The sequence below is a fragment of the Hyla sarda genome, chromosome 11 (assembly GCF_029499605.1).
Source record: "Hyla sarda isolate aHylSar1 chromosome 11, aHylSar1.hap1, whole genome shotgun sequence".
In the NCBI taxonomy this organism is placed as follows: Eukaryota; Metazoa; Chordata; class Amphibia; order Anura; family Hylidae; genus Hyla; species Hyla sarda.
Genome location: NC_079199.1, coordinates 18,657,840 through 18,681,408, shown reverse-complemented (window position 1 = coordinate 18,681,408; position 23,569 = coordinate 18,657,840). Strand labels below are relative to the sequence as shown.

Sequence of the window (23,569 nt, the reverse complement as noted above, 5' to 3'; positions counted from 1 at the left end):
CAAATCTGTTTAACTTTCTGGAGCCAGTTGATATATACATATATATATATATATATAAAAAAAAAAAAAAAAAAAAAATTTTTTTCCTGGATAACCCCTTTAAATATAAAACCCATCTGCATAGTAGTGAGTGTATGTAAGCATATGCTACAGCAGTGGTCTCCAACCTGCGGACCTCCAGATGTTGCAAAACTACAACTCCCAGCATGCCCGGACAGCCAACGGCTGTCCGGGCATGCTGGGAGTTGTAGTTTTGCAACATCTGGAGGTCCGCAGGTTGGAGACCACTGTGCTACAGTATATTCAGTTCCATCGTCACAATAAATATACAGCATTTACGAATCTATGGCATACAGGAGGACAATAGGAAAATTACAGTACTGCAGTCCAAAAGTGAGCAAATCGGTCAGCCTGAAAAAAATAAAATCATTCTTTCCATTTGTAATGTGCACCGATTACTCCTCGCAGTCTTATGTGTGCCGAGCTATTGGGGGTACATCAAAAGCAGAACTACTTTTCAGATTGGGTTTGGGACTGCGGCCCTGTATTTTTACTCACCTCAGGCAAGGACCAAACATAACACATTGATAGTTTACTATAACCAGGAACCAGTTGTGTTCCACATTGTACCAAAAACTCTCTCTTCACCCTTCTGCTGCAAAATCTTGCTTTATTCCAGTTACACGAGACTCTCCCCCCATCTTTGGTATAATCCCCCTCATGGCATAATTATTGGAAAAAGTTGCACCCATCCCAATTCCTACTGCTGTACTATCTACAGGACATGCAAGGGGACAGCTGGAGCGCTGTATAAAAGCATGTTCCATAGTACATAAACTTCTACTGTAAAACATCCGCACATAGTGGAGCCATTCCTGTACAAACACCCAGAATATGCTCTTGTACACCTCTAACTGCCCATTACCCATTCATAATGATGCCTATTAGAGATGAGAGAACTTACAGTAAATTCGATTCGTCACGAACTTCTCGGCTCGGCAGTTGATGACTTATCCTGCAGAAATTAGTTCAGCCTTCAGGTGCTCCGGTGGGCTGGAAAAGGAAAGAGTCTCCTAGGACTGTATCCCCCTTTTCCAGCCCACGGGAGCACCTGAAGACTGAACTAATTTATGCAGGATAAGTCATCAACTGCTGAGCCGAGAAGTTCGTGACGAATCAAATTTACTGTAAGTTCGCTCATCTCTAATACCTATAGGCACTTGGTTGCTGCCCATGTAAGCCATTTAAAAAAAATATATATATATATATTTAGACATACTGCACAAACATGTTAAAAGTAGGGATCGACCGATTATAGGTTTGGACGATATTCACGATTTTGGACTTATTGGTATCGGCAATTACCTTGCCGAAATGCCGATAATGCCCCGCTCCCTGGCCAGAGACGACTGCCGCCGCTGCTGCTGCCCCATTGCCTTCCCATCCTCTGGCCACATACCGCCGCCCCATTGCCTCCCCCATGCCCGGTTTTATAATTACCCATTCCCGGGGTCCGCGCTGCTTCTGGCTCCTGCGGCGTGATGTCCTCAAAGCGACGTCACTGTGCGCACAGTGACAGCGCAGGACGCACAGTGCGCACAGTGACAGCGCCAGAAGTATCACGGACCCTGGGAACAGGTAATTATAAAACCGGGGATGGGGGAGGCAATGGGGCAGCGGTGGTGGTTGGACTCAGTAGGACCCCAGGACAGGCAGGGGGAGAGAAGCGGGCGGCGATGGCGGTCTCTGGCCCCACAAAAGCCGCTGCAGTTCATTGATTTAAAGCGCCCGCTTTAAATCATTGATCTGCAACGGCTTCTGCCCCACCGGGGGGGGGGGGGGGGGGGAGAGAATTAGCCGATAACTTATACCGGTATAAATTATCGGCCTGAAAGGTCACAGATTATCGGCCCTAAAAAATCATAATCGGTCGATCCCTATTAAAAGTTAAGATCAGTTCGGGTGTCAGTACCAAAGCCACATCCAATCGTTTTATATCACCAGGTAAAGCGTGTGGTAGCGCACTTCATGCTCAAGCTTAGCACTCAATGCAGGGGACAAGCTCCATAGACTATAATGGAACCCATCTCCTGTAATCAGACACAGTGCTGCTACATTCTTTACCCAGCAGTAACTATTGATCATTAGGGGACTCAGCACTTGGATCCTGACAGATTTTAAAGAAGTACTCCAGTGCATTATTTTTTTAACCCTATGTGGCAAGCCAAACAAAACAAACTTTAACTCACCTTCCTACATTCCCCCGTTGAGCTGATATCGATGTCTCGTTCTCTGGTCCCCGACTTCTTCTGCTTCCTGTAAGTCGAAGAGTCACGTGACGCTCAGCGTATCACCGGCCGCAGAGGGACACTGCTACGGCCGGTGAACGGGACATAGATATCATCTCAACGTGGGAACGTAGGAAGGCGAGTTAAAGTTTGTTTTGTTTCGCTTGGCGGCACAGAGGGTAAAAAAAAAAAAAATGCACCGAGCTCTCCTTAAACTAAGAACATGTCTGTGCGACATGTCAAAAGTTAGCTTAAAAAAGCAGTAATTTTTTTAACTGGTTCCTCACTTTGGACAATGGCTACGCATTTATAAGTACCCTTGACTATAAGCTGATCACAAGGAGTCCCCCCCCCTAATTAAAGAGTACCTGTCGTCAAACCATATTTGCTAAACAAACTCAGATTATATTCCCTCACTACTCCTAATACCCCTCCTGCCCTTAGAATTTTTTTTCAAGCTTTAAAAAGCTCTGTATCATACCTTTCTCCTTGCTCACCTTGTATGAGCTCCCAGCAGGAGAAAGTGGGCGTTCCCCAGCAGGGGCAACGTCACTGAAGCCTGCGATAGCTGTTCCTCCCCATGCCCCGCACGCATTTCCTGAGTTTGTCTCCTGGCAGGTCGGAAGGAGATCAAACTAACTGTTTGACTTGCGCAGGGAACAGAACAGAGCCACCTAGTGGCCGTTTTTTCAATCACATGAAAAACATAAAAGGTTGAGAATTTTAACAGCAAGTAAATAGCAAAGTGTCTTTAAATTATATAAGAAACAATATATTAAAAGTTTAGCTTGGTGACAGGTACTCTTTAAGCATTGATATCAATAGACTGTGTGGGTCATGCAGGACCGGTCCTCTAGAGATGCAGTATTATGTACATAATGACAACCAATACATGACACAGTTCATATGGAGAACAGAATTTTAAGATCTCAGTGTAGCTTTAGCTTGTGTATACTTAGCCCAGAGTCGATTGTTCTGTGGTATCAGTTTTAAGAGATCTCAGTCTCCCTATTCAGTATCTAAACAGGCACTTATACTGATCCTAATCTCTTAAACGAGAGTGTTGATGCATTGGTTATCCCCCAAATGAGGGGCTAGTTATCCCATTTAATCATTCTAGATAAACATTGGTATTAACATTAGACATCACACATGGAGATGGGCTTTTAATTTATATTTAGTCTTAACTTAGTTAATTTAGATTGGTGTTAAAGGGATACTCCGCTGCCCCATCGTTCGGAACATTTTGTTCCCAACGCTTGGAGCGGGCGTCATGACGTCATGACCACGCCCCTTGGTGACGTCACACCACGCCCCCTCAATGCATGTCTATGGGAGGAGGTGGCGGCGGGGGTCATGACGTCACGCCCCCTCAATGCAAGTCTATGGGAGGGGGCGTGGCTACCGCCACGCCCCCTCCCATAGACTTGCATTGAGGGGGCGTGACGTCATGACCCTCGCCGCCGGCACCCAGCGTTCTAAACGAACGCTGGGTGCGGCACACATTGCGGGGATCCCAGCTATCTCTGTGCAGCAGATTTGCGGGGGTCCGAGCTGTGGGACACCCGCGATCAGACATCTTATCCCCTATACTTTAGTAAGGGGATAAGATGTCTAGGGACGGAGTACCCCTTTAATAAAAGTTATATTTTAGACCTCTTACAACTGGGAATAGGTTCACTGTTTGCCTTCTGCAATTTGTAAGCATGTAATGGAAAAACTAAGAAGAGAAAACCGCTATATGGGCACTGCAGCGCCTGTATCCTAAAGATCCATGATGTTTGACTCCTTCCAATAATAAAGTGATGGCATACCGCTAGGAATTGATCACCATGTTTAACATCACTTATACTTTAAATATGTCCTCTCCTTCCTCACTAGACTGCCTAAAACTGTGAAAGTAGATAACTTCATTGTACCGACTATGTAACTTCTGGTAGGATGCCATGGGGAGACTGTGACTCTTCCTGTCAATCCATATTAAAAAGGAGTACTCCGCTGGAAAACATTTTTTATTTTATTTTTTTAAATGAACTGGTGCCAGAAAGTTAAACAGATTTGTAAATGACTTCTATTTAAAAAAAAATCTTAATCCTTCCAGTACCTATTCACAGCTGTACACTACAGAGGAAATTCTTTTTTTTTTTTTTCTCTCTCTTTTCTGTCACAACCACAGTGCTCTCTGCTGACACCTCTGTCCACGTCAGGAACTGTCAAGAGCAGGAGCAAATCCCCAATAGCAAACATATGCTGCTCCGGACAGTTCCTAAAATGGAAAGAGAGCACTGTGGTTGTGACAAAATAAATCCAAAAAAAAGAAAAGAATTTCCTCAGTAGTATACAGCAGCTTATAAGTACTGGAAGGATTAAGAATTTTTAATAGAAGTAAATCTACAAATCTGGCATCAGTTGATATAAAAATAAAAATAAAAGTTTTCCAATCGGAGTACCCCTTTAAAGATATAGTACAATGCAGACAACTGCCTGTGGGTGCAGTGGGTCATCACCCATGTAGTCACCAAAGAAACTCATCGAGCCATTTAGAGCGTTCAGTTGATAGTTTTAGGGTAAATTCTCGAGAGGCAGATTTATTGCAGAAATTCCTGTGAATGAAGATAAATTCTCTTTCTGTAACAAAATCTGCCGTGTATGAATTCACCCATACAAAGTTTTCAATCCAGGGCATCACAATCTGATTACTATTTTTTTTTTAAATAATAAAACAAGGCTGTCTCTATATAGCAGTGTTTCCCAACCAGGGTGCCTCCAGCTGTTGCAAAACAAGAACTCCCAGCATGCTGAGAGTTGTAGTTTTGCAACAGCTGGAGGCACACTGGCTGGGAAACACTGACCTAGACATTTCTAGGGCGCAAAGAGGAGAAATGGCTACTGTCACAAATTTCTGCTTGCAAAAGGAACACCGTACAACTTAAAGGGGTACTCTGGTGGAAAACTTTTTTTTTTTTTAAATGAACTGGTGCAAGAAAGTTAAAAAGATTTGTATATTACTTCTATTACAAAAATCTTAATCCTTTCAGTACATTTTAGCAGCTGTTTGCTACAGAGGAAAATCTTTAATTTTTTGTGTTTCTTTTTTGTCTTATCCACAGTGCTCTCTGCTGACACCTGATGCCCATATCAGGAACTGTCCAGAGCAGGAGAAAATCCCCATAGCAAACCCATGCTGCTCTTGACAGTTCCTGACATGGACAGAGGTGTCAGCAGAGAGCACTGTGGACAACACAAAAAAGAAATTCAAAAAGTAAAGAATTTCTTCTGTACCATACAGCTGCTAAAAAGTACTGGAAGGATACAGATTTTTAAATAGAAGTAACTTACAAATCTGTTTAACTTTCTGGCACCAGTTCATTTAAAAAAAAAAAAGTTTTCCACCGGAGTACCCCTTTAAGTAGTAGAGCCCTCAGCATGTATATATTCGGATACAGTGTTTCCCAACAGGGTGCCTCCAGCTGTTGCAAAACTACAACTCCCAGCATACCTGGACAGCCAAAAGCTACTACCCAGCTCTCCTACACTCCAGAATGGCCTATCAGGCTGGACCCTGATTTTGTACTGCAGTGTTTCCCAACCGGCATGCCTCCAGCTGTTGCAAAACTACAACTCCCAGCATACCTGGACAGCCAAAGGCTACTACCCAGCTCTCCTAGACTCCAGAATGGCCTATCAGGCTGGACCCTGATTTTGTACTGCAGTGTTTCCCAACCGGCATGCCTCCAGCTGTTGCAAAACTACAACTCCCAGCATACCTGGACAGCCAAAGGCTACTACCCAGCTCTCCTAGACTCCTGAATGGCCTATCAGGCTGGACCCTGATTTTGTAGTGCAGTGTTTCCCAACTGGCATGCCTCCAGCTGTTGCAAAACTACAACTCCCAGCATGCCCGGACAGCCGAAGGCTGTCCGGGCATGCTGGGAGTTGTAGTTTTGCAACAGCTGGAGGCACCCTGGTTGGGAAACCCTGCTATATATAGGGTGGCTTGCTCCATGAAAATCTCATCACAGTAAAATCATTGGCTCATACATCCCAAATGAGAACTTCCCTGCGTGTACCTACCCATAGAGGGGGGTAAATGTGCAGAAATCTTTTAGGGTTATAAAACTTTCAGACAAAAAGTTTACGTTCTGTGAGTTTCCCTTTTATGAGTACATAAAGCATTTACTGTAGGAATATTTTTGTCCAAATGAACCACCAAGGCACTGAGAATAAGAGGGGAAACATTTCCAGTCCTGAGGAGAAGAAGAATACAGGGAGAGTATAAAGAGGTGGCGGAGGGTCCTAGAAGTTCTTGTTGTGCTGAGCGTACCACTGTTGCCTCTGTTTGCGCGTCTCCACCTCGGTAATAAGTGCCTGTCTATAGGCTTCATACAGTTTTACTATCCTTTCCAGTTCTTTCATGAACAGTAACTTGAGCATTCCCTGGTACGTGTCCAAATCTGCCAGCTGGAAGAGTTCCCACTTCAAGATGTGGTCATATCTGTGAGTAGGAAGAAAAATAGGAGGTTCAGAAGCATTGCAGAAGATTCAAGTAAAATGCAGAAAATTCTGGTCATCTACCCCAATGTACGCTCTTCAGTTTTATATGGTCCAATAAGCCCCCAACTCTCAAAACTACAACTCCCAGCATGCCTTGACAGCTAAAGAGCCACAGATTGGACACCGCTGCAGTGCAGTTGTCAGGGTATGCTGGGAGCTGTAGTTTTGCAACAGTTAAAGGGGTACTCCCTTTTTTTTTTTTTTTTTTTTTTTAGATTACCGTATATACTCGAGTATAAGCCGACCCGAATATAAGCCGAGGCCCCTAATTTCACCCCAAAAACCCAGGAAACGTTATGGACTCGACTATAAGCCTAGGGTGGGAAATACATCATCCCCCCCCCCCCCCATGTCATCATCCCCCCCCTTCATCATCACCGCCTGTCAATCCCTTCTCAGTGGTCTTCAAACCGCGGACCTCCAGATGTTGCAAAACTACAACTCCCAGCATGCCCGGACAGCCATCGGCTGTCCGGGCATGCTGGGAGTTGTAGTTTTGCAACATCTGGAGGTCCGCGGGTTGAAGACCACTGAGAAGGGATTGACAGGCGGAGATGGACGGCCGGGACATCCCCTCACAGCTAAAGCCAGAAACGTTTTTTTTCTTTTTTCACTCGAGTATAAGCCGAGGGGGGAGTTTGCAGCACGAAAAATCCTGCTGAAAAACTTGGCTTATACTCGAGTATATACGGTAATTTTTTTTACATCAACTGGTGACAAAAAGTTAAAAAAGATTTGTAAATTACTTCTATTAAAAAATCTTAATCCTTCCAGTACTTATCAGCTGCTGTATACTACTGAGGAAGTTGTATAGTTATTTTCTGTCTGACCACAGTGCTCTCTGCTGACACCTCATTACACACCAAAATACCCTCAGGGCAAGTATGGGGCCCTTGAGACTAATGAAACACCAAACCCCAGGGCCGTAGGTTTTACCGGCCGGGGGTTTGGTGGTTCATCTACTGACACCTCTGCCCATGTCAGGAACTGTCCAGAGCAGGATATGTTTGCTATAGGGATTTGCTCCTACTCTGGACAGCGGTGGCAGCAGAGAGCACTGTGGTCAGACAGAAAAGAACAACACAACTTCCTCTGTAGTATAAAGCAGCTGATAAGTACTGGAAGGATTACAATTTATTAATAGAAGTCATTTACAAATCTGTTCAACTTTCTTGAGCCAGTTGATATGAAAAAAAAATTAAAAATAAAATAGTTTTCCACCAGAGTACCCCTTTAAATAGCCACAGGTTGAGGATCGCCATCTTACAGCACTCCAGTACGTTTAAGTGTCCTACAACTTTGTAGCCGAGACTAAAGCAATCGGGATACGGATTTGCCTGAAATCCAATGCAAGTCTCTGAGACTTTAGGCCATACTGTAGTCTCGGGTTATAAAGTTGTGCGTGTTACCCTTTAAATCAGTGGTCTCAAATTGTGGCCCTCCGGGCATGATGGGAGTTGAAGTTTTGCAGCATCTGGAGGGCCACATTTTGAGACCATTGCTTTAAATAGTAACAATAATGCCAGACATATCCGTGCCTATAGAAGCTGACGCTCATGTTTCGAATATCACATATCAGTATTTCCCAACCAGTGCGCCTCCAGCTGTTGCAAAACTACAACTCCCAGCATGCCCGGACAGCCGTTGGCTGTCCGGGCATGCTGGGAGTTGTAGTTTTGCAACAGCTGCAGACACCCCGGTTGGGAAACACTGCCGTATATCCACAAGGTTATCTATTCCACCTTCTGTTGTACCACTACAATTCTATCCATGTATGTTTTGTGACGCTGCAAAATGTAGAAGATCCTTCAGATCCATAAACAAAAAGTTTCCTTTCCTTTCATCATATGGGATGGAACAAAATAGGGAAGTGACGTTGTAGCATTAACCACCATCAGTGAAAGGATATTTGTTGACTCAAGGCTCACAATAGGCTGCTCTGTACACAAACCACGTCTGTTCTCCTACAATCCCAAAACATGCCCCGGGCAATTCCTCCTGTATACGTGTCCTAGGACTTCCTTACAACACAGCCAAAAGTGCCCCCAGCACAAACACACACCTCATTACCTACACCCATTTATGAGGCAGAGGAGGGGAGGTGGGGGGTCTGTTTTGGGTACTACAGTGTGTTACTCTTCGATTCCAGAAAGCAGCAATGGCTACTGCCGAGAACTACGTGTTCTTCCGTCTCTGTTGCTCCGACTATTTTGTTCTGCAGAATCAGGACGAAGTTCTCCGGATCAGGACACACTATATGCCTCGCTATTGAGATGGTTTGTCTGGTTACTGCTGTTCTTCTCCTGGCTATGACCTTTGACTCCATTCCCGACTATGACCTTTGACTCAGTCCTTGACCATGTTTTTGTCTCATCCTCTGCCTCGTACTCAGGATGGCTCATCTAGTACTTGTTGTTCTACTTCTGGTTCCGACCTTTGGCTTTACTCTCTATTATAACCCAACTGTGTATTGACAACATTTCAGTCTTGTCCTCGGCCAGTGCCCTTGGGCTGGTTTGCCTGGTAACGGTTCTCCTTCTGATTCCATCCCAAACTACACAGCTAGTACTGCATTAAAGGGGAAAACAATTATTTTATTTTTTTTCTAAATCAACTGGTGCCAGAAAGTTGAACAAATTTGTAAATGACTTCTATAAAAAAAAAAAAAAAAAAATCTTAATCCTACCAGTACTTATCAGCTGCTGAAGTTGAGTTGTTCTTTTCTGTCTGACCACAGTGCTCTCTGCTGACACCTGTCTGTCTGTCTCAGGAACTGTCCAGAGTAGCAACAAATCCACATAGAAAACCTCTCCTGCTCCGGACAGTTCCTGACATGGACTGAGGTGTCAGCAGAGAGCACTGTGGTCAGACTGGAAAGAACTCAACTTCAGCAGCCTATACGTACTGGTAGGATTAAAAAAGAAGTAATTTACAAATCTGTTTAAAGGAGATGTCCGGCTTAGACTTTTTCTATTCCGTCCTGCCCGGGCTGCAAAAAAAGACAAAACAAACTTTCACTTACCTCCATATGTTCCCCCGGAGCTCCGCAACAGTTGATCAGTCGGCCGGGCGGTCTGCTTCCTACTTCCTTTAGCCCGGTACATCACACGGAGCTTCAGCCTATCACCGGCTGCAGCGATGTCCCGCCTCGGCCGGTGATAGGCTGAAGTGCCGTGTGACGTACCGGGCTAAAAGAAGTAGGAAGCAGACCGCCCGGCCGACCAATCAGCTGTTGTGGGGCTCCAGGGGAACATTTGGAGGTAAGTGAAAGTTTGTTTTGTCTTTTTTTTTTGCAGCCCGGACAGGATGGAATAGAAAAAGTCTGCGCCAGACATCTCCTTTAACGTTTTGGAGCCAGTTGATATGAATTATTTGTATTTTTTTCCATGGAATACACCTTTAATGCTACTATTGTCAACCTGTGACTTTTCTGGGTTCTGTGACCTGAGGATCTTACTTTAGCAAAGAGGATCTCTTAGGCTCCTTTCACACTATGAACAGGACCTGTTGTATAACACCCGTTATAAAATTGCGGCCGATCGCGGGGTAAAATGGCCATTAGAAAAGCCCTAACTTACGTTAGTAAATCCCATTATAGTCTATGGGATTGTTCTAACGTAAGTTAGGGCTTTTCTAATGGCCATTTTACCCAGCGATCGCCCGCAATTTTATAACGGGTGTTATACAATAGGTCCTGTACATAGTGTGAAAGGAGCCTTAGAGTGGCTATGTTCACGGTACTAATTGTCACGCTATAACAGAAGATGCTGAATCTGCATCTAAAATTAAAGGACAACTGCAGCGCAATATACACTTATCCACTATCTACAAGATAGGGGATAAGTGCATGATCGCGGGGTGTCCGACCGGTGGGACCCCCCACGATCTCCTGTACAGGGCCGCGGCTGTCCCGTGCAGGGGGCATGCCTGCCGCTGCATGACGTTGCAGCCGGCACGCCTCCTCCATACATCTCTATGGGAGAGGCGGGGAGGCAGCGTTCGTGCCTCCCCGGCTCCCCCATAGTACTGTATGGGGACGGGGAGGAGACGGGGCGTCACCGTCGACCTCTAGGTTAACGCTACGCGCCCTTAGCGCTCACTATGAGCGCTAATGGCGGCGCCCCGTTAGGGAGATCTCAGGGGGGTCCCAGCGGTCGGACCCCCGCGATCAAACACTTATCCCCTATCTTGTAGATAGGGGATAAGTGTATATTGCGCTGCAGTTGTCCTTTAAAAAAAATATATATATTTTGACACTTTTTTTAAGGTTCCTTTAAATTCAAAAAAAATATAAAAAAAATAAGCCACATGGAACCCTTTGAAAAAAAGGGTCACATTTATTTATTTATTATTTCAGTGTCTAAGAACGTAACATTGCACAGAAAAATCAGTGTTACCTGCACTGTCAAGTGGTTCGTGGGCAGAAGTGACACAGAATACAGAATAGGCAAGGATTCTGTGCCCAAATCAGCCCCCAATTTTGCGGTGTGAATGCAGATCGTAGCTCCACATTTTGCAAAACCACAACTACCAGTATGCCCGGACAGCCAACGGCTGTCCGGGCATGCTGGGAGTTGTAGTTTTGCAACATCTGTGGAAGTGCTATGTTACCCTGCAGTTCCATATTTATAACCCACTGCAGTAACTTTTCCATGGAACCCCTTCATCCTGTACCTAGCCTGGAAAAAAATAAAATAAATAAACCTTACTTATATATGCGTGCACACCATTTATCTAATTTATATGAGTAAAAAATAAAAAAAAAAAGCAACCATAAAGCTATTTTTGGGTGCATTTAGTGGCCATGACATGTGTATCCTATAGTTAAATATACACACAAGCTGCTTTCATCACCCTCTGCTTTTATATTCACAGGGCTGATGAGATATTATAATTAAAGGGGTACTCCCGTGGAAAAAAAATTAATTTTTCTATTTAAATCAACTTGTGCCAGAAAGATAAACCTATTTGTAAATTACTTCTATTAAAAAAAAAAATCCTAATCCTTCCAGTACCTTTTAGGAGCTGTATACTACGGAGGAAGTGCTTTTCTTTTTGGATTTCTCTTCTGTCACGACCACAGTGCTCTCTGCTGACCTCTGCAGTCCATTTTAGGAACTGTCCAGAGCAGCATAGGTTTGCTATGGGGATTTTCTCCTGCTCTGGACAGTTCCTAAAATGGACAGCAGAGGTCAGCAGAGAGCACTGTGGTCGTGACAGAGGAGAAATCCAAAAAGAAGAGCATTGCCTCTGTAGTATACAGCCCCTAAAAAGTACTGGAAGGATTAAGATTTTTTTTAATAGAAAAATTATCTTGTTGCCAATGGTGTTGCATAAGGATGACCCCAATAGGAATTAGAAATAAGTTTTTTCAGGATTTAGATAGGAAAATAAATGAGTTCATATGGGGGAGGGAAAAAAGGTACGGATGAAGAGCTGCTATCTTAAAGGGGTATTCCAGGCAAAAACTTTTTTTTATATATCAACTGGCTCCGGAAAGTTACCGTATATACTCGAGTATAAGCCGACCCGAGTATAAGCCGAGACCCCTAATTTCAACCCAAAATCCCAGGAAAAGTTATTGACTCGAGTATAAGCCTAGGGTGGGAAATACCTCATCCCCCCCTGTCATCATCCAGACCCGTCATTAACATCCTCATCATCCCCTTGTCATCATCCCACACATCCCCCCTTCATCATCCCCTTGTCATCATCCCACACATCCCCTTATCATCCCACACATCCCCCCTTCATCATCCCCTTGTCATCATCCCACACATCCCCCCTTCATCATCCCCTTGTCATCATCCCACACATCCCCCCTTCATCATCCCCTTGTCATCATCCCACACATCCCCTTATCCCACACATCCCCCCTTCATCATCCCCTTGTCATCATCCCACACATCCCCCCTTCATCATCCCCTTGTCATCATCCCACACATCCCCTTATCATCCCCTTGTAATCATCCCACACCCCCCCCTTCATCATCCCCACCCCCCTTCATCATCCCCACACCCCCCCCCCCCCTTCATCATCCTCTTCTCATCATTCGCCCTCAGTGGTCTTCAACCTGCGGACCTCCAGAGGTTTCAAAACTACAACTCCCAGCAAGCCCGGGCAGCCATCGTCTGTCCGGGCTTGCTGGGAGTTGTAGTTTTGAAACCTCCGGAGGTCCGCAGGTTGAAGACCACTGCGGCCTTCAACCTGCGGACCTCCAGAGGTTTCAAAACTACAACTCCCAGCAAGCCCGGGCAGCCATCGGCTGTCCGGGCTTGCTGGGAGTTGTAGTTTTGAAACCTCCGGAGGTCCGCAGGTTGAAGACCACTGCGGCCTTCAACATGCGGACCTCCAGAGGTTTCAAAACTACAACTCCCAGCAAGCCCGGGCAGCCATCGGCTGTCCGGGCTTGCTGGGAGTTGTAGTTTTGAAACCTCCGGAGGTCCGCAGGTTGAAGACCACTGCGGCCTTCAACATCATCCAGCCCCCTCTCACCCCCTTTAGTTCTGAGTACTCACCTCCGCTCGGCGCTGGTCCGGTCCTGCAGGGCTGTCCGGTAAGGAGGTGGTCCGGTGAGGAGGTGGTCCGGGCTGCTATCTTCACCGGGGGCGCCTCTTCTCCGCGCTTCCGGCCCGGAATAGAGCCGTTGCCTTAACAACGACGTATCTGCGTCGTTGTCAAGGCAACGTGACTATTCTGAGGCCGGGCCCGAAGCGCTTAGAAGAGGCCTCCCCGGTGAAGATAGCAGCCCGGACCACCTCCTCACCGGACCACCTCCTTACCGGACAGCCCTGCAGGACCGGACCAGCGCCGAGCGGAGGTGAGTACTCAGAACTAAAGGGGGTGAGAGGGGGCTGGATGATGTTGAAGGCCGCAGTGGTCTTCAACCTGCGGACCTCCGGAGGTTTCAAAACTACAACTCCCAGCAAGCCCGGACAGCCGATGGCTGCCCGGGCTTGCTGGGAGTTGTAGTTTTGAAACCTCTGGAGGTCCGCAGGTTGAAGACCACTGCGGGTGGGGGAGTTCACTCGAGTATAAGCCGAGGGGGGTGTTTTCAGCACGAAAAATCGTGCTGAAAAACTCGGCCTATACTCGAGTATATACGGTAAACAGATTTGTAAATTACTTCTATTAAAAAATCTTAATCCTTCCAATAGTTATTAGCTTCTGAAGTTGAGTTGCTGTTTTCTGTCTAACTGCTTTCTGATGACTCACGTCCCGGGAGCTGTCCAGCGCCTATGGGGATATTCTCCCATCATGCAAGGGATATTCTCCCATCATGCACCGCTCCCGTGATGTGACATCATCATTGAGCAGTTAGACAGAAAACTTCAGAAGCTAATAACTATTGGAAGGATTAAGATTTTTTAACAAAAGTAATTTACAAATCTGTTTAACTTTCGGGAGCCAATTGATATATATAAAAAAGTTTCTGCCTGGAATACCCCTTTAATTCTCCACTGGGGAAAGGGGGTCTGGGACTTCCTAATTTTGACTATTATGTAGTGACACAGATATATATATATATATTGCACAGGTTTGCTGGAAAACATTATTAAAAAGAAAGGGATGAATATTAGTCATTTTGTATTGGTATTGTCAATGACGAAATTGGTAAATAAAAATTTATAATAAAAAAATATATATATATTGTTTTTATAGAAATAATTTACAAATCTGTTTAACTTTCTGGCACCATTTGATTAAAAAAATAAATAAATAAATAAAAAAGTACCCCTTTTAAGGCACCCAGACATAGAGTAATGTTACCAAGCCTATGGCCCCTTCGTCAGACCCCACACCCTGTAAATGAGGTTTGCCTTCAAGAGAATTTCTTAATTATAGATGTATTTCACTGCCCGGCCCTGGGGATGGGAGTGTACAGAAAACGAACAGAGCTTAAAGTTAAAAGAGAAAATAGCTTGCACACAGCTTCTAGAACTGTATGATCACTTAGAACAGCGTTTCCCAACCAGGGTGCCTCCAGCTGTTGCAAAACCAACTTCCAGCATGAATTCACCCATACAAAGTTTTCAATCAGGGGCATCACAGTCTGATTACTATTTTTTGTAAATAATAAAACAAGGCTGTCTCTATATAGCAGGGTTTCCCAACCAGGGTGCCTCCAGCTGTTGTAAAACTACAACTCCCAGCATGCCCAGACAGCCGTAGGCTGTCTGGGCATGCTGGGAGTTGTAGTTTTGCAACAGCTGGAGGCACCCTGGTTGGGAAGCACTGACTTAGAAATTCATCTGTCCAAGCAGTAGTTTCAACTTCAGAGCTGTATCACCATCTAACCAAGTTGCGATCATAATTGCCCATTATGGAGCCCACAGGAGACAGTATTTGGCCACCACCAGGTATATATAATTTATCTTCTCAACTCCACGTCAACCGCATATGTTCTTGCCCACAAAAGGATGGATAGAGATATATATATATTATATATATATTATATATATATATATATATATATATATATATATATATATATATATATACACACACATACACTATAATATATATATATATATATATATATATATATATATATATATATATATATATATATATATATATATATATATATTATAGTGTATGTGTGTGTGTGTGTGTGTGTGTGTATGTGTATAATATATACATATATACACACACACACACACACACACACACACACACACACCATGGGAACAAAATACAGATTTCCCTGTTTTGGACATTTAAGTGGAAAAACATATGAGGCATAATATAATGAGCCAATAAAAAAAAAAAAAAATAAATAAATGTACGACCGCAAGCATGTCTAAAAAAATAAAAATAAAAAAAATATAAAAATTTTTTTTTTTTTAAATCAAGACATAGCCGGAAATATGCTTTAACATTCCAAAGTCAGAAAAACAAAAAAGGGTCAAGAGGATGGATTCTTCATTATTAAGAGCTGGAACATCTCTTCCAAAATAATATCAGAGGAATTTGAGTCGGGGTTGGCAGGAGGAGCTGTAGGAGGGACCACTGGAGGACTATGGGACGGCAGCATGCACATTATCTGTATGCCTGCCACCTTATCCTTGAAAGCGTATCTGTCTATCAGTAAAAACTTTTCACAAGTCAAAAGTTGATTTATTTTATTTTTATATCCGACAGGATCTGAGTGTCCAGACTCTGACTAATGACAAGTACAGGAGAGAACAGCAAGCGCTTCTCCCCACTGTGTCTATGAGACCTAGACAGTCCGGCCACAGACTCTGTAAGGCTGGGTTCACACCACGTTTTTCAATAGAGTTCCCGTATACGTACAGAACCATATTGGAAACCGTATGCATTGACTCTCCATTGAAAACCATATGCCAAACGATGCATCAAGTTGTGTCCGTTTTGCATCCTGTACGGTTATCAGGTTTTTCTCCCGTACCCAAAACCGTAGCCTACCACGGTTTTTGGTCCGGTTGAAAAAACGTATTGAAATGTACTTTTTTTTCTCACATGGGAGTCAATGGGAACCGTACAGAACCGTATGTGCGTACAGTTCCATCCGGTTTTCACCATATGGTTTTTGACTTTGCCCAGTTTTTTTCTTGGAATTTCAGTCAAACAAGTGAAACTTTATTCATAATGGAATGAAAAGTTAATAAACGTATACTTTTTTTTTTCTTACAAAATGGATGCCACCGGACATCACTTTTTAAAACCGTATACGGCTTTCAACCATATATGGGTTAAAATTTGTACACACGTTTTCATACAGTTTAGTCCAGTTTTGAGCAATCCGTTTTTCATCAAAAACCTAATGCGGAAACTGTATTGCCAAAACATGATGTGAACCCAGCCTAAGTCTATCCAGGTCACGAAACACAGAGCCAGGAAAGTGTGCTAAGGGCAGACTTCTCCCAGCTGGTGCTCGTGATCAGAGTCTGAACACTACGGCCACGTTCACACGTCAGGACTCCGGAGCAGCAGAGTCCCATTGAATTCCACAGGATTCTGCTGCGCTGTGCACACGGCCCGAATTTCTGTGCCAGAAAAACTTTTAAGGCAGAGAAATTCAGTTTTCCGTGTTCGCAAAAATTATGAACCTGTTCATTCTTTGTGTGGACACCGCACAGAATGCATAGAAGTCTATGAGACGGCGCATTCTTAGCGCCAGCATATTATTCCAGCGCCTGCACTCCCCGGAATGTCCGCACTGAGTTTTTCCGTGCGGACATTTTGGAAGTGTGAACAAAGCCCAACACCCAGATCGATGAGAACGATTGATAATGTCCCTACGACATAAGTTTTTTTTTTTTTTTTTTAAACATATAATGACAGGTACCATTTAAAGCTGTGACCACCTACACGACCAATTGTTTTTAATGCTTCATTGCATCTAAAATAAATAAAAAAAATGTTTTTCAAATAGTCTCTATTAAAGGTTTCCTAATTTTTTATGTCTACAACTGCTGTGCAGACTTGTGTGACACCCTGGCAACAGAAAACAACCTGTGCAGTGAACATTGGACGTAGCTGTAACACTCAGACAAAACAGAGGCCCAGCAATATACCAGAGGTGTTCAAATAATTAAAGGGGCTCTGAAAAGCACAGCAGGATGACAATGAATAGGGGGAGGTCACTGCACCCTCTCACCACCAATGGTAACATCTTCTAAAATGACTAACAGAATGGGCACCTATTCTATTTTTGGACACATTTAGTGACAGAGAGACGGGTTCAATCGATTTTCCACATCTGGATTTACATTAATGTTTCTAAAACCTGATGATTTTCAAGGTATCAGTCAATTGTCTATTTTGTATGGGGCCTCTTGGCAGCATCCAGGGAGAACCGATGGGCACGTTGGATTTTAACAAGCCTGATCCTGAGGCAATAAACAAATGAATAAAAAAAATAAAGAAATACAACCTTCACATCCAGCATTGTATAAATATAATTTTATTTTTAGAAGAATATAGATATAAAGAAATTTGTGTCTCCCGTTCTTTGTACACCAAATCTTGCCACGCTAAAAGGAGTCCTCTGCAATTACCTGCTGCTCTGTCCACACAAGGCCGATCTTTAAGGCGTTTACAATTGATGTGTAAAAAGGTGTTTACAGTTCATGTGACTCAACATAACCCAACCAGGTGAGCACCAGTCTTCTGTTTACATGCATTTAATCTTCACTGTGCTACCCTATGAAGCGCTCTGCACCTTTGTCTTTTCTACCTTATGACATTTTTGTTTAAAGAGACAGAAGCCCACAAGGTGTCTGGCAGCAGATTTTCTCTTTGTTAGGAGTGCATGCACACTCCTTTGCTCAAGTGTGCATGTGTATAGGGTGGTCCAGGAGACATACGAGCCGAGAGTAGTTCTCTAACTCTGTGTCACGTGACTGAGACAGTCTTGAGACAGTCCAAAGGATAGGGGATAAGATGCCTGATTGTGGGGGTCCCGCCGCTGGGGACCCCTGTGATCTTTCACGCAGCACCCAGTTACCATCAGCCCCAGTCTGATGACTGCCGATCACGGGGCCAGAGTTTAGTGACGTCACGGCACCTCTCCTGTGTGATGTCACGCTCCGCCCCCCCAATGCAAGCCTATGGGAGGAGGCGTGACAGCTGTCACCCCCCCTCCCATAGGCTTGCATTGAGGAGGCGGAGCGTGACGTCACAATACTCCGGCTCCGTGATCGGCAGTCATCAGACCTGGAGTACCCCTTTAAAGGGGTTGTACGCTGACCTGCCATTCGGAGCTCCACTCGCAGCAGAAGTTCATTACTCCGAACACTGTGTGCGGGCTTCCGTTTTCGCGGCCGCCCCCTCGTGACGTCACGCCCGGCCCCTTGTGACGTCACGCCCGCCCCCTCAACGAAAGTCTACGAGAAGGGGGCGCGACCGCTGTCACGCCCTCTTCCCATAGACTTTGGTTGAGGGGGCAGGCGTGACGTCACGAGGGGGCCGCCGCGAACACGGAAGCCCGCACACAGCGTTCGGAGTAATGAACTTCCAGATGCTGCGAGTGGAGCTCGGAAAGGCAGGGCAGCGCACAACCCCTTTAAGTCCATGGGGCCATCTCACTCAGACACAGAGCGGGGGGAGAAGCGCACATCGGCACACTTCTCTCCTTGCTCATTTTAGTGAAAAGTTCTGAAGCCCATAAGCTTGTCCACAGTCCTGAATGTTTAAGGAATCAATTTTTTGCCTACAATAGCCATTTTTACATACTGCACAGTCACATCCAGCAGAAACAATTCACATAATACCGATCCAAAGTAGAAACCCAGAAAACAAATACCAAATATAATTTCTACAAGATAAAATCTCCGAAAACTGTAGGACATTATCCTGTCCAGAAATCATACACTGCAGCTATTTTATGGCTTAGTTCACCATGACCTCATGCAAAACACAAAAGGAACTTACTTCACAGGGGCCCTGGCGTAGACTTGAAGCCAATCTGGGATCTCAGCCGTATGGTATGGATTGGCAGGCACCAGGAGCGGCTGGCTTCTTTCCACTTGCTGCGGCTGATAAGTTACAGGCGGAGGGAGGGGTGGGGGCTGGTCGTAGCGGGGAACGCTGCAGGGCAAATACAGCTTAAATGAGCACAGATACAATGGGGCCTAACAAAAAGAGCCCACCCAAATGTTATTTTTCATCACAATAAAGCTAGGAGAGGAAAAGGGAACAAGTAATCTGAGGATAATAGCACCTTGAGTGTATTTATGCAGGGATGCAATAAACACCCATGGCACAATACAGCATTAGCATACAAAGCCTGCGTCCATTTAAAGACTATAATATAATTAAGCAAAGAACAGACACTTGTGCCGGACAACTGCATAAAAAGTAATTTAAAATACTAATATTTGTGTATTCACTCTGTAGCAGTATTTTCCAACCAGAGTTCCTCCAGTTGTTGCAAAACCACAACTCCCAGCATGCCCAGACAGCCAAAGGCAACATCTGCAGTCTTGCCTGTCCATGCCGCCACATGAGCAGAGTACAGACTGCTGCAAACTGTGACATTTCCTTCATCATCACATCACTCCCAATAGCAAACAAGTGCAAATCATCCGTGATTCACAAAATGGATAGGATTTATACATGGTAATAGAAAAATGACAAATACCCCCATTCAGGGCAATTATTACTCCCCCAGTGTAAGGCTGGGTTCACACTTGTGTGATATGGCTGCATATTTCTGTCTGTATTACAGCTACAGGTCTGGCCTGAGTTAGTTTGGCTCATCAGACCTGCAGTGGGCTCGGACTAGTGACCGTAATACAGACAATTTAATCTGTATTAAGCTAGTGTGAACCCAGCCTAGGCGTATATTTACATGTTCTGGATCTGCCGCTGATTTTTTTGTGGGTTTTGACTTCCCCATAAAAAATCTGCAGCAATTTTGCACGTGTAAACATATATTAAAGGGATACTCTGGCCCTAAGACATCTTATCCCCTATCCCGCCGCTGGGGACCCCCGCTATTTTCATGCAGCACCCCGCTATCATCATCCTCCGGAGCGAACATCGCTCCGGGTCTGATGAATCACGATCACGGGGCCGGAGTATCGTGATGTCACGGCTCCGCCCCGTGTGACGTCACATTCCACCCCCTCCTCAATGCAAGCCTATGGGAGGGGGCGTGCCAGCCGCCACATCAGACCCGGAGGGATGTTCGCTCCAGAGGCTGATGATAGCGAGGTGCTGCATGAAAGATTGCAGGGGTCCCGGACCCCCGTGATCAGGTATCTTATCCCCTATCCTTTGGATAGGGGATAAGATGTCTTAGGGATGGAGTAGCCCTTTAAGGGTAGCTTCACACATTCATATCCTGCTGCTGATTTTCCTACCTATTAAATTCAATGAGTAGTAAAATATGCAATAAAATTAGCATTAATGAATGTACCCTAACGGTACGTTCACACGAGCGGATACACAGCGTATTTTACGCCGCTGAAGGACCGCTGCATAGTGCCTCTAGATGTGCCTGCTCGAAGCGGCAATACGGAGCAGACACACTGAAGCGATGTGCGAGTCGCTACGCATGTGCGGTGTACTCTCCCACATCGCGCCTGCTCCACGAGCTAGGCCGAGAGATGCCGCGATGTGAGAGTATACTGTGCATGCGCGTTGTGACTCGTACATCTCAGTGTGTCTGCTCGTAGCGGCGTAGGCACATCTTAAGGCACCATGCAGCAGTCTTTCAGCGGCAGATCCGCAGCGTAAAATACGCTGTGGATCCGCCCGTGTGAACGTACCCTTAGGGTATATTCAGATGCAGCAACTGAAGAGCATGAAAAACCTGTGTTTCCTCACTAAACAATCACTGGATGCGATTATTGATTTGCAGGATCTTCTGCAACAAATCAGTGACAAAGTGCGAATATCCCCATTGGTGTAGCGTGGTGGTCTCCAGACTTCAGACCTCCAAATTTTGCAAAACTACAACTCCCAGCATGCCCGAACAGCCGAAGGCTGTTCGGGCATGCTGGGAGTTGTAGTTTTGCAACATCTGCAGGTCCCCAGTTTGGAGCCCACTCGTGTAGTGCCTGTTTTACTGGTTCTTATAGTACTTAAGGGTTCGTTTACATCTACTATTAACAATACAATGCTTGCATACCTAGGAATAATACCCAAAAGCTAAACCACAGAACACAAACGTTTACTTTGTGTTACTCAAAAACACAGTAGACCACGTTTCCAAATCTTGTAAAAATGAAGATATATGTTGGGTTTCAGTCCATTAATGTGCATGGGTACGTGATGGTATAAATTGGTATACATTTTTCCGGGTATCCTGACCTATACCTCTAACATAAAGCCCAAATGTAATGTGAATTTAGCCTAATAAACCTATTTTGTGAAGAATAGATGCTTTTACCTTGGCGCACATGGATGCTTGTACTGGGCTCGTTTATTAATATGATCCACATAATAAACCCCAAATTCTGCTGACTCCACTCGCTCCCAGCCCGGGGGCAGTCCTTCCCTCTCCAGCGGGTGACTCCAATGTGTAGTGTTAGTATTGTGGTCTATGTAGTACTTTCTGCCCCGTATCGTCCAGTCCACCGACCACCCAGCTGGCAGGGGCATGTCTTCTGAGCTGTGGTTTGTTAGGTTTCCTAAAGAAGTTGCAGCGATTCTTCCGATACCTGGTCCAGAATATAAAATACTAATATCAGGGTCATCCAGCTGAACAGGAAAGTAATGGAGTAGTATTTAGTCTCGTACAACGGAAACGCCTGTCTTAAGAAGTCCATTCACCCGTCCTGCAGATTATAATATCCACGGGAATGTGAAGTGTTATATACCCCTCCCCGAGGAATCCGATATGTGAAAGGTTAAATTCATACCAAGGAGGATGAGCACATCGCTGTTGTTTTTGGAGCACTGTCAGACTAAAAAGGTTACAATAAAGAGGCCTTAAAGGGGTACTCCACTGGAAAACTTTTTTTTTTTTTTTTTTTTTTTTTTATCAACTGGTGCCAGAAAGTTAAACAGATTTGTAAATTACTTCTATTGAAAAAAATCTTAATCCTTCCAGTACGTATCAGCTGCTGTTATGATCCACAGGAAGTTCTTTTCTTTTTGAATTTCATTTCTGCCAGACCACTGTGCTCTCTGCCGACACCTCTGTCCATTTCAGGAACTATCCAGAGTAGGAGTAAATCCCCATAGAAAACCTCTCCTGCTCTGGACAGTTCCTAAAATAGACAGAGGTGTCAGCAGAGAGCACTGTGTACAGGCAGAAAGGGAATCATACAGCAGCTGATAAGTACCAGAGCGATTAAGATTTTTTTAATAAAACTTATTTCCAATCTGTTTAACTTTCTGGCACCAGTTGATTTTAAAAAATGTTTTCTAGTGGAGTACCCCTTTAAAGGGAAACTACTATTAGGAAAAAAAATTAAAAAAAAATAAAACAGAGTTGAATTGAAATTAAAGGGCTAGTGAACAATAGTTTAGTCCTAAACTAAAACGGACTCACACTTTCTCCTAAAGCAGTAATTCCAAGATATATTTTAATCTCCTTTAGGCTAGGCCGATGACGGACCCTACAGTGTGTCTCAAGCTGTGCCTGCCTGCTTGTAGCGGCAAACCCCGCTATGAGCAGACACACGGCGATCTGCGAGTGGCCGCGCGCAGGCGCAGTGTACTTGCAGACATTGTAGCCGCTCCTTCCGCTCCCTGAGCTAGGCCGAGAGCAGCCGCAATGTGTGCGAGCACGCTGTACATGTGTGTGGCGACTCGCAGAACACTGTGTGTCTGCTCGTAGAGGTCGGATTGCTGCTATGAGCAGACACACTGTACGGTCCGTCATCGGCGATCCACAGCGTAAAATATGCTGTCGGTCTGGTTCACGTGACCCTACAAAGGATAGTGGCTAACTAGCTGATCAGTGGGGGTCCAACAACTTGATCAACAGAACAGGGGCCGCCGCTCAATTCATTGTCTAAGGGACTTCTCAAAATCCACTGGCAAAGTTTTAAAATCGCACAGAGAATGAATGAAGTGGTGGCTGAGCCTGCAGGTTGCCGCATCATTCACTCAGGGAAAAATTGCTATCTGTTCCCGGTAATTGGACCTCAACTGATTGGCTAGTTATCCTTTAGGGTCTATTCACACGTACAGTATTCTGCGCAGATTTGATGCACAGAATCTGAAGCTGTGTTCAGTCATTTAGTTTACATTGAAATCTGCAGCAGAAAATCTGCGCAGAATACTGTACGTGTGAATAGACCCT

The 23,569-nt window shown here is 44.8% G+C and overlaps 1 protein-coding gene across 4 annotated transcripts in view; it reads right to left on the bottom strand.

Annotated features, from left to right (window-relative positions):
• Nucleotides 1-6,252: 6,252 nt before the first annotated feature.
• SAV1 (salvador family WW domain containing protein 1) overlaps nucleotides 6,253-23,569 on the bottom strand; it is a 38,496-nt gene continuing 21,179 nt past the window's right edge. For 3 of the 4 annotated variants that reach the window (XM_056546432.1, XM_056546433.1, XM_056546431.1), the window contains exons 3-5: nucleotides 21,707-21,977; nucleotides 19,243-19,398; nucleotides 6,253-6,783 (exon numbers count right to left, since the gene is read on the bottom strand). In XM_056546432.1, the coding sequence (XP_056402407.1) occupies nucleotides 6,585-6,783; nucleotides 19,243-19,398; nucleotides 21,707-21,977 (626 nt within the window). In that variant the 3' untranslated portion in view covers nucleotides 6,253-6,584. The remainder of the gene's footprint in view (nucleotides 6,784-19,242; nucleotides 19,399-21,706; nucleotides 21,978-23,569) is intronic. The other variant, XM_056546430.1, reaches the window with a different exon arrangement.